Genomic DNA, 15,487 nt, shown 5'->3' with positions numbered 1-15,487 from the left:
GGTCACGCACAAGTGGCCATTTTGGCAGTTTTGATGAAGCACAAGCGGCCATCTTGGAAGTTTTGGTACCTAACGTCCTAACTTGCCAGACTGCTGCGTGAAGTCACCAGAATTTGTACTGTAGCCTGACGTCATGCTAGTGTCGATGTCAGTATGTGCGCCATGGTAAAAATTGACTTCAATATCCAAATAAAATATCTTATCAGCATTTGCTGAGCTTCACACTTGCTCAGAGCCGTCTCTTTATAGAGGAGATTTGTATGGCAGAGTAAACTAGCCTTCTAAAAAAGGTGTCAGTACCCATTTAAGCGAAGTTGCGTTACCGCCATTATCTGAATGAACGCGGATGATTTCGAAAGACCGGAGAGCTAATTCCTCTAACAGTGCTGCCCAGCACGGCGAAAGTCGTAATAAATCAGAGCGCCGGTTCTGATTTTTTAGGAATGAATGAAATGAAATTGAACCTTTGAAACCGATATCCGTGGTTATTTATATTTGATGAAAAGAATTACCCTCGGTACGAATATGAAGGACTGGTGCCCCGATATTTTTTATGTAAACTTGCAGGAAACATTACGGTAGTGCGAAAATTGTAAGCGGGAGCAAGCAATGCTTCATTTCTCTTAAATGTTTTCTCAGCTAAAAACTTAATGAACCAATAAGTCAGACTCTGGCAGCCAATTCTGTTTACCGTTGCATGATAAAGAAAGGTTGCGGGGCTTCTAGGTCGGCATCTTTCATATTGTAATGAATCCAAAAATTGCAGCGATTCCTTTGCAGAAATACATGCGTCCTGAGGGTTACCCGTATCTATTATAGTTCGTGCGTTTATCGAAAGGCTTTATAGAAATGCGGATGAACAGTGGCTCACAATTGTCAAGCTTTCAACCGGCAGACGACTGGATTTGTCGTAAAAAACAGGCGACAAGAACAAACAAACAAACAAACAAACAAACAAACAAACAAACAAACAAACAAATAAACAAACAAACAAACAACAAACAAACAAACAAACAAACAAACAAACAAACAAAAACCGTGATACCAGCTACAAGTAGTAAACTTAAAAATAACCATTTGGCGTGTCGCTCAGGGAACTCTCATAAATTTTATGCACGCCAATCTTACCTTCCAGAAAATTTCACTCGCAGGAACGGAATAAGATCACCGGCTGTCAGCATTGTATGGTTTTATAATACAAAATTGAGGATTAACATACTGTTTCCCATAGCGCAGCTTGAAATCGTTGCGGAGGAGTTATGCACAGCCAATACACATCTGTTGGCCTCAGCTTATATTATGCAGGATGCGATGGAAAGTGTTCCGAGTTGAAGTACAGAACGGGCACACGTAATCTCCACGACTTTCCGGTACTGCATCGGGGCGATTCTTGGATTGCCTGTTTGCAAAGAGGATATGAAAATGTGTAATGGCTGAAAGGCGTTCGGATAATTGTTTCTTATACAGTGGAATCTCATTGATGCGATTTTGCATTTTCACAATTTTCACGATACGATTCTGCATATAAATCCTACGTTTATACTCCGGTAAACTAGCTCAAGCCGCATTCCAACAAGGTCGACAACTGGGCTAGATCGTATGGTTCCATTTTGGTTAAAGCTGCGCAAACATTGCGCTAGTTGTGTGTCTTTCTTTGTCAGTGTTGCTTGCGCTGCTTTAATCATAACGGAACGCATTCCGCTGAGGGCGCAGCAGCGTCGGTTTTGCGGTGAAAAGATCGCTGCCAGGCGCGGCCGGTGCGTCCAATGATGACGACCATCATGCACCAGGCGAATCATTATAGAAGAATTAAGAAGGATACTATTCAGAAAAATTAACTCCTAGACGCTATAAAGGAGAAAGCGCAGCGCAAATTGACCAGCTACTTCAATGTGGTTCAACAAGAGTGAATTACTGACAGTGTATGCATATCGTGGTCTTTTTTTTTTAGCCTCTTTGGTTAATATGATTTTTGCTTAATACGTTTTATTTTCCGGTTCACGTGAAAAACGCATCAAGGAGATTCCACTGCATTCCACTTGTTGCAATATTGACCGGAAATGCAAATTTATGAATGTAATCACCTCGCGACGTCTGTACTTTTATGTCGCATATCATGATCCATAAATGTGAGCTTTTCTATGAAAAAAACTTTACTGGAACGTCCGTATGCTAATGGGTGCTGGCAGAATATTAATAATAACTGAAGTTTTACATCCCAAAACCACGATATGATTATGAGAGACCACGTAGTGAAGGCTCCAGAAATTTCGACCATCCGGTCTTCTTTAACGTGCACTGACATCGCACAGTACACGGGCCTCTAATGTTTCGCCTCCATCAAAACGCGACAGCCGCTGCTGGCTGCCAGAATAGCCATCGATTATAAAATCAATGATCATGTGTGATATTTTTTTATAAGGTGTCAGTCATGACCTAAGAATGACACATTACAAATACCAAAGTAGCGTTCTTATTGAACTGTTTTACAGAACTCAGACGGCATAGAGTTTACGCTGAGTTAGCCAATGTGTTCGTGCTTGCGCGCGGCGACGTACGACAAGGTGTCTTGAAGTAAACTAAGATTAAATTGAGATTTATCTCCGGGGCCGTTCCTGTTTTCGACCTTAACTTTACTTGTCAAAGGACGGTGACTCAAATGACGCGTTAAGTATCTTTACCAGCTGGAATACACGTCCGGTGCCAGTGTAAAACTTCCCGCGAAACGTACAGGCGAAACCGCGCTGTCCCTGGAGAGATTGCCCCAGCTGTCCATAGCGCCTGGTCATCGTCCTTGGCGGCTGTTTTCTGGAACGGCCTTGCGTCCCCCGTTCGTGGGCCGGCAACGAGTTTCCATCGAACTCGATACGCAGAGAAATCCGTGTTACGCGGAGTTTTCACTCATTCCTGCTTCATTTTCACTTCCTGAGTTGCGTGGAGCGCGCTGTTGCGTGGGCCTACTTCGGGGACAACGAGAAAGAGCACAGGGTTTTCCCGATTTGGTGGTCCGGCATCGCGGCATTTACACCGCCACGTCATACCTGTTGCGTACTTCCCAGTTGTGTCTGTGAAAGGTGTGTCATAATACGCGAAATTAGCTTTCTTTGTCTAAATCCGCGTTCGGCGTATGTATTACAGCCGCTGGGAGTCCTTGAGGGCCGGCCATACTGAACTGGAAGTTTGCTGAAACACCGACAACGTTCGAAGAGAAATCATGATCGAACACGGCCGCCACAGCGGGCGTATCGTATAGTCTATACCAAGCGAGATCGAAACAGCGGTCGCCCAAAAAACAGGTCCCCTCTTAGATTCTATATATATTCTAAAGACTTACATTTTAGTTCGGCTATTTGAAAGATCCTTAAGTGTGAAAGAAAGGAGAATAACAAAAATATGTTGGTATATAAAGTAGAAACAAAATGCTTAGTGTTCAAACATTGAAAAGCGAACCGCCACGATCACAAGCATAAATCACGCAGTGCTTGGGAAACACTGGAAGCTGTTTAATTGCACTATTGTTGATGGTGCATTTTCAGAAGTTTTCAGCCGAGAAATCCACGCGAATCGGGAAACCAATAGCCACAGTCAGTTTTTTTAAATGCTTCGCATATAACGTCTAACTAATAGGGCTAGCTTGAAAACGGCGCATCGGTGCTTGATCACACAGAGCGAAATAATAATAATAATAATAATAATAATAATAATAATAATAATAATAATAATAATAATAATAATAATAATAATAATAATAATAATAATAATAATAATAATAATAATAATATCTGGCGTTTTACGTGCCGAAACTGCGATATTTGCGAGGCACGCCGTAGTAGAGGGCTCCGGAAATTTTGACAATCTGGTGTTCTTTAACGCGCACTGACGTCGCACAATACACGGGCCTCTAGCATATCGCCTCCGTCGAAATGCGACCGCCGCGGCCGGGATCAAGCCCGCGACCTTCGGCTCATCAGCCTAGTACCGTAAACGCTGCTCCACTGCGGCGGACTAGCGTGAAATCGTGTTGAGCCGAGAAGGCAACTAAGTAGCAGTCCCTGCTCATTTCGCAAATTCTGAAACGCAAAACAAATTCTGTGTAGATCATTTACAAATGGGGAGCATTACTTAAGACGGAATCAAAAAAGGACACCTCTGAAAGAAAAGGAAGATAAAGTACGTTCCCTAAAAGAACGAATACTTCGAGAAGGTATGAACACAGTGCAGTTATAGAAGTGAACGGAATGTTCCTAAATTCCGGCTTTCTTAATGAATGAATGAATGAATGAATGAATGAATGAATGAATGAATGAATGAATGAATGAATGAACTTTATTTAAGGTTAGTCCGGCAGTTTCCTTAGGGCGGGGCAGGAGGGAAGAGGGGATTAACCCTTGTTTCGTCCCACCCTCCGGCTTTCTTCATGACATTTTTTTTCGCCGATGGCTTACCGTATTTACTCGAATCTAGGCCGGCCCCGATTCTAAGCTGACACCCGAGATTCGCAAATCCAGCAAAAAAAACAACAAAAAAACTTAATCATTGTATTCGAATCTAAGCCGAGCCCCCCACTTTCTCACATCGTTTTTTCGAAAAAAAAAAACAATACAAACATGGGCTAAGATTTGAATAACTACGGTATTTCTTCGTTTCAACACAGACCTCTCTATAGTGCCATCGCGTACGACATTCCTTCTGATTGCGCTGTTCGCACTCTCTTTCGGCGTTGTTCTTATCATGACCCAATTTAGGAACCACGTAGCCTTGCTGGGCGGTTTCGCCCGAGTGCGATAGTGATACTGTCTCATGCTGCCCTTGTTTTAAATGGCTACACGACCTTTCGTGACCTTACCTCACTATTAATCGACCTCCTTCCGATGGCTAGAGTATGTAGGAACCTTTCAATGCCCCAGTTCTGCGCCATTTCTGGAGCCACGAACTATTAGCCTCTCGCTTGTCGGAACTCTCCATCTTTACTTTCACCGCCGTTTCTGCCGCGCGCAAATCTTTCGCAGCATCTTCATCGGCACTCGCTGTCGTAAGATCGGTCGTGAGGCGTTGAGACGAGCTTTATGAGCCGAGCAAGTGGAACTGTCTTTCTCCTTTTTTTTTTGGTTGAAGGCAGCCGCACACCCCACTTCGGCACCCAGGCTTATCGTTGTTTATTGCTGCGGCCGGTCTTAATGGTGTCGATGTTGCACCCTTCTTTGGCTGAGCACGCGACGTACACTCCCCCCCCCCCCCCCCCCCAGAAAAAAAAAAAAAGGAGCGAGCGCGGGGTTTTCACCGTCTCAGCGAATCCAGGCGGTGCGCCATTGTGCTTGGCACGCACACCTACTGCACCGAAAAGAAGCACGTTGAAGACGCCCGAGCCAGTGCATACGAAAATGCAGCCCTCAAGAGAAGGCAGGTTCACGACCGTGGGAGAGAAGACCAGAGATGAAGACCAGGCTGGACTCACGAGCATCGTGCATGCAGACGTTGACGTCTCTATTGCTGCCACTCGTATATAAGCCAGGCATGTCCGTGCGATATGCAGTCTGCACCCTGGTTTTATATTGTTCCCGCATGTACCGTGCGATGAGCATTCATCGCACACGGTATGACCTGGATGGACCCTCGCGAGCAGCCCTCGCCTCTTGCAACGCGCAGCATCGTACGCGAATATAATCGGGTAACAGTGCTGGTTCCTTGTGGGGGTTCGAAAGTGCACGTGCACTGAAAGGGCAAGTAAAATGTGTGGCAATGATGGGAGTGAGAGGAGTGTGCCAGCGCTGCATTTAGGCAAATTGCCAGCAGATTTTGCAAAATATACCGAGGCGCGATGCGCGAACAAGGCGTTGTTTTCTATCTCGCAGTCTGAATGAAAGAAAAAAAAAATGTTCGTTTTGCCACGTCAACAAGAGGTGGCAGCGAACATTAGAAGTTCAGCCTCTACGAACAAGTTTCACCACAGCTTTCACTGATCACTTGCTCGCAAAATACTTCAGGTACTCTTAATGATGGTTCTATGGGCGATTCTTCGTGGTATTTGGGAGTGCCTAATGGAGTTGTTAGCTATACGAGTGAACTTGATTAGCGAATTTATGCCAATGACTAATTATGTTCGTATGCAACGCTTATTTCTAGTGCCTTTGTGACTGAGGGAACGCACGACGGATTTTCCATCATCAATAGCTATTTCGATGGGAAAGTGAATGGCTCGGATTCGTTTCGGAGATGTTACTTTAAGGGATTTGCATCTGAATGCATGCATGCGAGATTTTGTTATTTCGCCGACTTCAGAGTGATGGTGTCGGGACGAGTAAGTAAAAAAAGATCTGCAGTTTTAACACGATCGCATATCCTTTCTGTTTAGTTAGATCTTACTGCGCATGCATTCTGGCTCATTGTCAAGAGTAGACACTTAGGGTTGGAGCCCTCTGAAAGTCTTAATTAGTTCAAGGCATATACCAAGGTACACGTACCAAATGAACAACGTTGTTATTTTGTCGTAAAGATTGCTTACATATACCAAAACCCCTAAAATACTCACCAGAAAAAGCTTTGCTTAGAATAAGTGATTACAGGGGAAAACCTTCCGGTTGTTACTTACAAGTGACAGAGTTTCAGTACGTGTACCACATCAGTCCAGATTCTATCATTTAATAATTAATTTTTGGGGTGTAACGTCCCGAAACCACGATATGATTATGAGAGACGCCGTAGTGGAGGACTCCGGAAATTTCGACCACCTACGGTTCTTTACGTGCACATAAATCTAAGTACACGGGCCTCAAACACTTTCGCCTCCATCGAAAATGCGGCCGCCGCGACCGGGATTCGATCCCGCGACCTGCGGGTCAGCAGTCGAGCGCCATTAGCACTAGACCGCCGCTGCGGGTTCAGACTATAACAAGTAGAAAAGAAAATTCTGAATGGACATCAGCATTCGCAGAACATTACCTATGAGTAAATGACAGGATTCTTCGGTCCCAAATGAATTTCCGACTACGATGGACGCCGTAAGTTTGGTCCCTCCTGCAGCTTTCACTTCTTAATGCTCAATAGTGTGCACACCAAGATGTCGCAGCAGAGTTCTTTCTTCGCGCTGGCAATGAGGTGACGCGACAGTCGCCAATTTTTTAACGTCAGACATCGCACTCAGCAACGACAACGAGATCAATACGCGATATTAGACTGGAAATTTCTTTTGGTGCCATATATTATTTGAGTAATTCTGATACTCGCATTAGTTTTTCTTCTTGATGATGGTACCTCATTACTCTGCTCTGTTCTTATCCGCCTGTGGCATCATTTCCTGTAGTGTAAGAGCGGTCAAACATTATGCCGCACATAAGTTAATGAAAGTAAATGAAAATGCTAGGCATGTAATCACACAAGTAAATGAAAGAGCTGGCATGTAGTCACATTGTCATACGCGTAATGTCTATGACCATCCAATTCATCGCACTTCTGTGTTAGGTGCCATCCAATAGCAATTTGATTGCAAAAAGTGTTTGGGATGTGTTCAGTCCCAAACAAATCACAAATTCATAGTAATCTTCACTTTTATGCAAATAAATAGAGAATGAGAATATTCTTGTGGAAATGCAGCATCAGAGATATGAGCAATATAAGTGACATTGCGTATTGACGCCTCTGTATTTGTGTGAAACAATCATACAAGTAAGAGTCATTCTGGAACACATCGGCTGCACAGAGAATAACGACCTTGTATATTCGTCGGATACTTCGGTATTTTGCGCCGTCATGTACTTGCGGTAAATTACATGTTCGACTTGTCTCTAATGGTCCCCAAATGACCATAAGTGCTGTTCTTAAATGCGCCTGTTTTCATTATAATAAACATATACTTATCATCTTTTTCCAGGCTCAAGACTCTCCAAACAATTTCTTCGGGACGTCCTCCGAAGACAGTTTGCTCGGCGAACAAGGGACAGCCATTGCTGGGCTCACGGTTCGAACGGATGACCAATCTGCTACTTCGCCGCCAAGCCCAGGAAACAGCCTTGGAGCGGCGTCGCCTAACGATATTTTTGGCACGGAAAATCAAAAATTGAACGACATAGAGGCAGATAAGTTGACGAAGACAGAAGTACACGCACCGCCGGAAAGCGCCGTTGGTATTGAAATGTCCGTGCTGACGAGAAACGAGACTACGACGTTGGCGCCTACGCTGCCTTCGACGACAGAGACAGGACCAAGTTCCGTGGGTGCTTTTGTGACGACTGGGTCAACCGAAGAAGCAGCGTCCTCTAGCACAGACGAGACAACTACGTATAGTCAAGATGGTGATGACGGTGCGACGAGCGCGTCTTCGACGGTTCCGGTTACATCGCGTACGTTGTCGCCAGATGTGACTACACCATACGGCTCCGAGGGTACCACGGAAACTGCATTCGCTGCGACGAACGTGCCAAACGCCTTGCAAGAGACGTCTTCTCCCGAGTCCTACGCTACTCAACCTGTACATTCCTCGCCATTTGCCATCGACCAAGCCGATGCCTTGTCGCAGTCCACTTCATTGCCCAGCAGTTATGGTCCGCTGGCAACGGAAGGTGCATTGGAGATAAACAGCGATGGTGCTTACGGAGGCTATCCGAACAACCCGGCCGAACTGTCCACCGGTGCTGCCGCGCCTGATCAGGTGGCAACGGGCCCTTTTCATACTCCCAACAGTTATTCTGAACCGCAGGGAACAAACATTCCGAGCTACCTCAGTACGATTGACGCGAACAGCGGCATCTTACCGGGACCTGCCACCGATTATACTTACCCAGGATACAGCTCTGCAGTAGTGGGCAATCGAGGACCAACATTTTTTAGCAGTCGAGAACCAACAGTACGCGTAAGATTGCCGTGGGGAAATGGGGGGGCTTCAGTACAGGCTCATGAGCATGACGTGACGTCAGAACCTCCCACGCACGCCACTACAGACGTAGTTCCGACAAGCGATTCCGGAGCGTCGTTGCTAACGTCAGCTGGAGAGAGTACAACTGAAGGAACAACTAATGCAGTGCCCTTCACCACAGCACAGTACCATTACACTGATGATACTGGGACAACGGAATCACCGACTGAGCACGAAAGTACAGACTCGCAGCATCATAGTGAGCAGACCAGCTCTACAGAAAAACCAGATGAGGAAGCAACAACCATTACGCCTCATACCAGTTTACACGACAGCGTAACCGATGTGCCAAATACTGAGTCAAGCGTGGCACCGGAGCATGTCGGAAACAGAGCAAAGATGGGCAGGGCCCGAACCATGGAGGAAACAACAGACGTCTCTAGTAATGATGTGGACGATGCAGCGAAGGGGCTTTCAGGTGCGTCTGTCTCAGTTTCACCTATTACTTCGAATCCAGAAAGTGTCCCTAGTGCCACTGGTACAGATGAACCAACAACAGTTTCTCCTACAGAAAGCACCGTGACTTCCATGGGCAAAACAGAACATACTACAACTGCAACCGCAGAAGCTTCAACCACAGGTATTACAGGGACCTCCGCTGCTGATGTTAGGCAGACAAGCAGTGAAGGCGTAACAGAATCGCCTGTTGCGATCGAAACATCGACCCCGGTCATCACTACCACTTCGGAGGCTACTAGTGCAGCTATGTCACAGACAACGACTGGGCATTCGACTTCTACTGAAGAAGGCACCTCGCCAGAGACCACCGAGGCTAGCCCGTCCCAAGATCAAGCGGAAATTGCCACTTCGAATTCTGACGAGGAGACCTCAAGCCCAGTTACAGACGCAACGACTGAGAAGGTCACTGATCCAGCGACAACTGCGCCAACGGATTTGTCGACTCAGGGCGTTACGCAGTCAACGGAAGAATCAGAGGTTTCTAGTCAGTCAGATGTGGGTGGTAGTATCGACAGCAGCACTCAGTCCCCGGATGTGGTCCCCGACACGCACGAAGACCCCGCAGCAGTGACAACGGAAGCTGCCACGACAGAATCTCTAACGACACCTTCGGCTGAGACATCGCGGGCAGAAGCGTCTACAGGCGAAACATCTACATCAGGGTATTCAGAGCAGACCACAAGGGATGGTGTCACGACTATGACTCCTGCTGGGACAGAACATCCGAAACACGAGGTCTCGCAGGAGACGCATACAAGCCCTTCCGATTCAGCTACAACAGAAATCGCTGAGCCAGTAGGCCGGGAAGAACTGGCGACACAAGGGGTGCACAATGGCGAGCAAACTACTCCCACCCCACCAGAAGAGTCCACTGCTCATACCACCGAGCAGGTAACAACAATGTCGGAGCAACCAGAGACCACAGAGGTACCGACGAATGAAGCAACGACGACACATTCACCGGCGATTTCTACTGAAGGTGATGGGAACGCAGCTACGACTTCAACACCGGTTTACAGACCAGATGAGTCTACAACGCCACCTGCTGAGACCACAACAACCGTGGAAGCCGAGTCTGCAGTGCCAGGTGCCGAGACTACGACACCGACAGCCGACATTACAACAAGGTCAACTGCCGAAACCACAACGCCAACTTTCGAAACTACCACACCCCCACCCACTGCCGAGACTACAGCAGCGCCAGCTGCCGAGTCTACAGCGCGTTCAGCTGCCGAGACTACAGAAGCACACGTTACCAAGACTACAGAACCGACAGTTGCCGAGACTACAGAACCGTCAGCTGCCGCGACTACAGAAGCACCAGCTGTCGAGACTACAGAAGCACCAGCTGCCGAGACTACAGGAGCACCAGCTGCCGAGACTACAGAACCACCACATGCCGAGACTACAGAACAGCCAACTGCCGAGACTACCACACCGGCCGCCGAGATTGCAACACAGGCAGCCGATACCACAACTCGAACTGTGGAAACCACAACTGCCGTGAAAGCTGAACCCGAAACCACACCAGCAGTAGGCGAAGTCACGATGCCATCATCAGGCGCAGATTTTACGACAGGAGCAGTAAGTGATGTCACAACGATTACGCCAGTCGAAACTACAACACTCGCAAACGCTGAGACGACGGAACTGTCCGTCGACGCTGGAGCAGAGACGGAAGGGACAAGCGTTTCTTCGGCAAGCCGCAGTCCGAAGCAACTTTCTGAGAGCACATCTGCGTCTCTTCCGGAGTGGAGCACGCTGCCTTCTACCGAACACGACCACAAGCACAGCTTCACGACTGCCCCTGACCTGTTTTCAACGACTCAGGAATATAGAAGCTGGGAGGCAAGCACGACACACGCTCCATCTTCCGTAGAGCCTGTTGGCCGGGAGATTACAGAAAGGGAACCGTGGAACACGTATCCCACAACAGTCTCCACCATCCAGGACTGGAAGCCGTCAACAGAGACAGCGGTATACACGTCAGGTGAGAAAACTGGCGACACGCTTTGATTGTGGCGACACTAGCTGATAACAAGAGTGAGATACAGATCTGATAGGCACACATAGCCCATAGGTCGGCAAAAAGTTGGAACTCACTCGGACTCACTCAACAAATATATCCTGTTCTGAGGGCTCACTCGGACTCAGATTCAGCAAAATTTTCCTCAACCGGACTCACTCGAACTCAGACTCACTAAACTCTTTCTCAACCGGACTCACTCGGACTCGGACCCGCCAAAATTTTCCTCAACTGGACTCACTCGAACTCAGACTCACTAAACTCTTTCTCAACCGGACTCACTCGGACTCAGACCCACCAAAATTTTCGTCACCCGGACCCACTCAGACTGAGACTCATGGCTTGACTTGAGACCGAGTGAGCCTGAGTGAGACGACTCATGAGTCCGTGAGCGTATATTTTAGCTTTTTTCGACCTTGGTGTCAATTCTCTTTAATGCATATTTCACAAAATCGGCGCTCTGCGATACGCCTTTTGATCTTGTACCTTCGAATACGAGTTATCAGTAATCCAGTAAAGACATTTTTATGAAATACTCAACTCACACAAGATATTATTATCAAGAACTTTACGTGAAAGAGTTTGCGGGGGGACGTTATGGCACCCCTCCATGTCTCTGACCGACAAATACTGAAGTGGCACATGAACGTGAGTCCGCTGAGATATGAGCGAATAGACTTGAGTATAAATGTAAGCCGATATAAGGCTGACAGTAATGCTAAAGATGAGTTGATAGGGACCTTAGGTCAGCAATAAAAGGTGGAGCTCACTCAGACTCATTCAAGAAGTATATTTTGTGCTTAGGGCTCATTCGGACTCAGACTCACCAATATTTTCATCAACCGGACTCACTCGGACTCAGACTCACTAAAAATTTACTCAACCGGACTCACTCGGACTCAAACTCACCAAAATATTACTTACCCGGACTCACTCACACTCAGACTCACGGGCTAATCTGTGTCTGAGTTTGAGTGAGTCGACTCATGAGTGAGTTTGCCGATCTATGCGCATAAATCCTGTGCATAGATCCTGCATAAATTGTGCATGTGCCTGTGCAAAAACGTTTTAAATGCAGCAGTGTTTGCGGCTTGTCTCTTGTTGGCGTGTTTCTCTATGAATTTGCTTTTAGTATTCTTCTGCAACCACCAACAAAGTTTCGTTATGAGCACCGCCAATCATCACAATGATGGGGAAATTCTGTTAGACAATAATGGAGCTTTACGAGTAGAGCGCTAATGCTGCGCAGCTTCATGGCATACTGAGGCGCTCATACTGAGGTGAAATTCATGCCGCTGTTACGACAATCCTCTATGACAATCTTCCTTCACCCAGGCGGTTTACGGTGTACAGCTACTGGACAAAATAATTCACGCAGCAGATACACAATGCATCAGCCTACTGACGTGACTCAGAGAGGCGGATACATATCGTTGAAGCATTCACTACTCAATTTAATATGACGATCTTTTGAGCATTAATAGTATTGTGCGACTCATAACGTGAAGTGGAACATATATCAATAACTTTACTACTCTCTCGTCACTCTCTGGTCGTAGCGAAATACGCTCCAAACCACGTAAGTCGGGCGTTACAACGTTAGTGTAACGTGTAATGACACAGCATGTTCTTTTGCGATAGCAATTACATGAACATTGTCGGCTCAGTTTTCCGGTCGCCGTCGGCGTAGCGGCGAAGTTCCGTATAAAGTCCAAGTCAATGACATCGCCTCGCGCGTCGTATGTCTGTGTGCGAGTGCCAGCGTGCGAGGGCGCGTCACGATCGCGCCTTGAGTGAAGAAAAAAAGCACTGGCCGTTTCCGTCGCTCGAAAGGCGCTTGGAGGGGTCCTGGAAGGGGCGATACGTGGATCTGGCAGGGACTTCGTACTTCGCTTTGACAGAGCGGGCGTGATCGTGTGTCTATGTGCGAGTGAAAGCCTGCGAGGGATGCCGACGATCGCGCCTCGAGCGGACACGAAAAGGGCTGGCAGTCTCGGTCGTGCGAAAGGCGCGTGAAGGGGTCCCGGAGGAAGGACGCGTGCCTCTGGTGGAAACGTCGTACATTTACCGGCCGAGCGTGGACAGCCGCGGTCGCCTGCGCCGTATCATTACAGCGATCACCAGACAGCTCATACCTTTGTACGATCGAGTTGCGTTTTCATCCCAAAGTTAGCGTTGAAGCCATAGACAGCCCCAAGGTCACTTCGCTCGCTGCGACGGCCACGTTTTATTAAGCCAGCGTTTCGTTTAGTTACTTCAGATCGCATGCTAAAGCAGAGAGCCGCTAGCCTTACTTCGTATAACCTTACGTCTTGCTAATGAGCACTAACAGACAATAATGCCTAGGAAAGCATAGAGGATGTTATTAGTAGTAAATGTAATGTAAATGTGAAGAAAGAAAAGTGGACGAAAAGATAACTTGCCGCGGGCAGGGACCGAACCTGCGACCTTCGAATATTCGAAGGTCGCAGGTTCGGTCCCTGCCCGCGGCAAGGTATCTTTTCGTCCACTTTTCATGTTGACGCCGCGTCTCCCGTCGGCGGCGTCAACATGAGTGATGCAAAAAATTACCATCACGTGATGGCGCCACCATAGACGTAATAGTGACGTCACAGTGACGTAACGTCACATGATGACGTCATTACATGACACCGCAGCTTAATCAAAGGTGGGCCGGGCCGGTTGAGCATCTCCGGGGTTCACTGCTTGAAAACCGGAAAGGAATGTGCTAAATAATATGGCGAGTAGAACATTGCCGATGCATACGAAAATATCTCTGCTGAGGCAATCCTTCTAACCTGCAAGTGAGTTCTGCTGAAACACGGGGCGTGGCGGGAGGGTTGTGAAAGGGAAAATTGATGAGCACATATTTTGTAGCACAATGCTCCAAGGAAAACCACGCGGGCATTAATATTCAGTGTCCATGGCTTTTGAGTAGATTTATTCCCCCTCGCGTTACCAGCTGCTAGCATCCCGGTTAGCTCACTTAGTATAGTGATCACCGCAAGAAGGCGTTGGCCTCGGGTTAGATCCTCAGACCAAGACTAATTTTTCGGCTTAGCTTGTACCTTTTTGCGGCAAAACAGGTGGCTGTCAATTTTCCCATTCAGAATCCTTCTGGCCTGCGGGGGGACTGCGGGGGGACTGCGGATAAAGACACATGGAGGAAAATAGTCCTGCAATTATATACACAGTATAATATTACCGCTCGACCAATTTATCCCGTCCCTGTACATTCATATTACCTCTTACAACAGAAGGTTAATATCGTTTAGCATTGGTCTCGGAACTGTACAATGCTTCAGAAATTTGGTATCATTAAGAAACTTCCGAGGAATCTGAGACGTCTCTACAACCAAGGTAGAGTGTCGTTTAGGCATCATATCATCGAGAGAGGAGTAAAGAAGCAGTTCAGATTAAGTTCATAGACGCGAATCTCGAACTCCTCCGCAAGCGAGCTGGTGCGGGTATGTTTTGTTGCTATAACGGGTCGCTACACCAGTGTTCTTAAAGAGGATAGTCTTTCTTGGGGAACTTAAACGCAGAAGTTTTGGTCTGTCTGTCTGAAGGTCTTTCTGTTTGTCTGTCCGTCACCCGATTCAGCCACCTGGCTAAAGTTTAACCACTTGCTGAACGCCCAGCTATCTTGAACTGGTAGCGAGGTTCATACTTGTGAACATTGTCGATCAAAAAGCAAATGTTACGCATATCTGAGGCGCAACATCAATACGTAAGTAATAGGTGGTGTGTTCCTTCAGTAGAAAATACATAGATACGTAATTCTAAAGACCCTATAGTGTTGTTAGGCTGGGCTGAAAATGCTAGTGTTTTTTGGGATGCGCTCAGAATGCGACGCGGCGACAACTCTATGGCGACGCTATGAGCCAGACCGCGGCGATTCAACATAGAGGAGGAGGACTCATGTAGTACGGCTGGCAGAAGCCTATCGTCTTTCGACGATATTTCCAGCGAAGCACGCAGATACGCGGCCAATTTTTTTTGCCTATGTTGCTAAGAAGCGAGCAGGTGACGGAAAGCGTAGCTCAAATATCCTTTCACTATGTAGACGACTATCAGAAACCGCTTTAGTACTT

At 47.1% G+C, this 15,487-nt stretch overlaps 1 protein-coding gene across 3 annotated transcripts in view; it reads left to right on the top strand.

The window, feature by feature from the left end:
• Positions 1 to 15,487, top strand: part of LOC119395845 (mucin-12-like) — a 167,778-nt gene that overhangs the window by 129,254 nt on the left and 23,037 nt on the right. The window contains exons 3-4 of one of the 3 annotated variants that reach the window (XM_049416788.1): positions 7,868 to 10,589; positions 10,734 to 11,357. In XM_049416788.1, the coding sequence (XP_049272745.1) occupies positions 8,129 to 10,589; positions 10,734 to 11,357 (3,085 nt within the window). In that variant the 5' untranslated portion in view covers positions 7,868 to 8,128. Of the gene's footprint in view, positions 1 to 7,867; positions 11,358 to 15,487 lie in introns of all 3 variants that reach the window. The other 2 variants (XM_049416787.1, XM_037662850.2) reach the window with 2 other exon arrangements.

The sequence above is a fragment of the Rhipicephalus sanguineus genome, chromosome 6 (assembly GCF_013339695.2).
Source record: "Rhipicephalus sanguineus isolate Rsan-2018 chromosome 6, BIME_Rsan_1.4, whole genome shotgun sequence".
NCBI classification, from domain to species: Eukaryota; Metazoa; Arthropoda; class Arachnida; order Ixodida; family Ixodidae; genus Rhipicephalus; species Rhipicephalus sanguineus.
The sequence above is the reverse complement of the archived record's forward strand: the minus strand, read 5'-3'. Positions and strand labels throughout refer to the sequence as shown.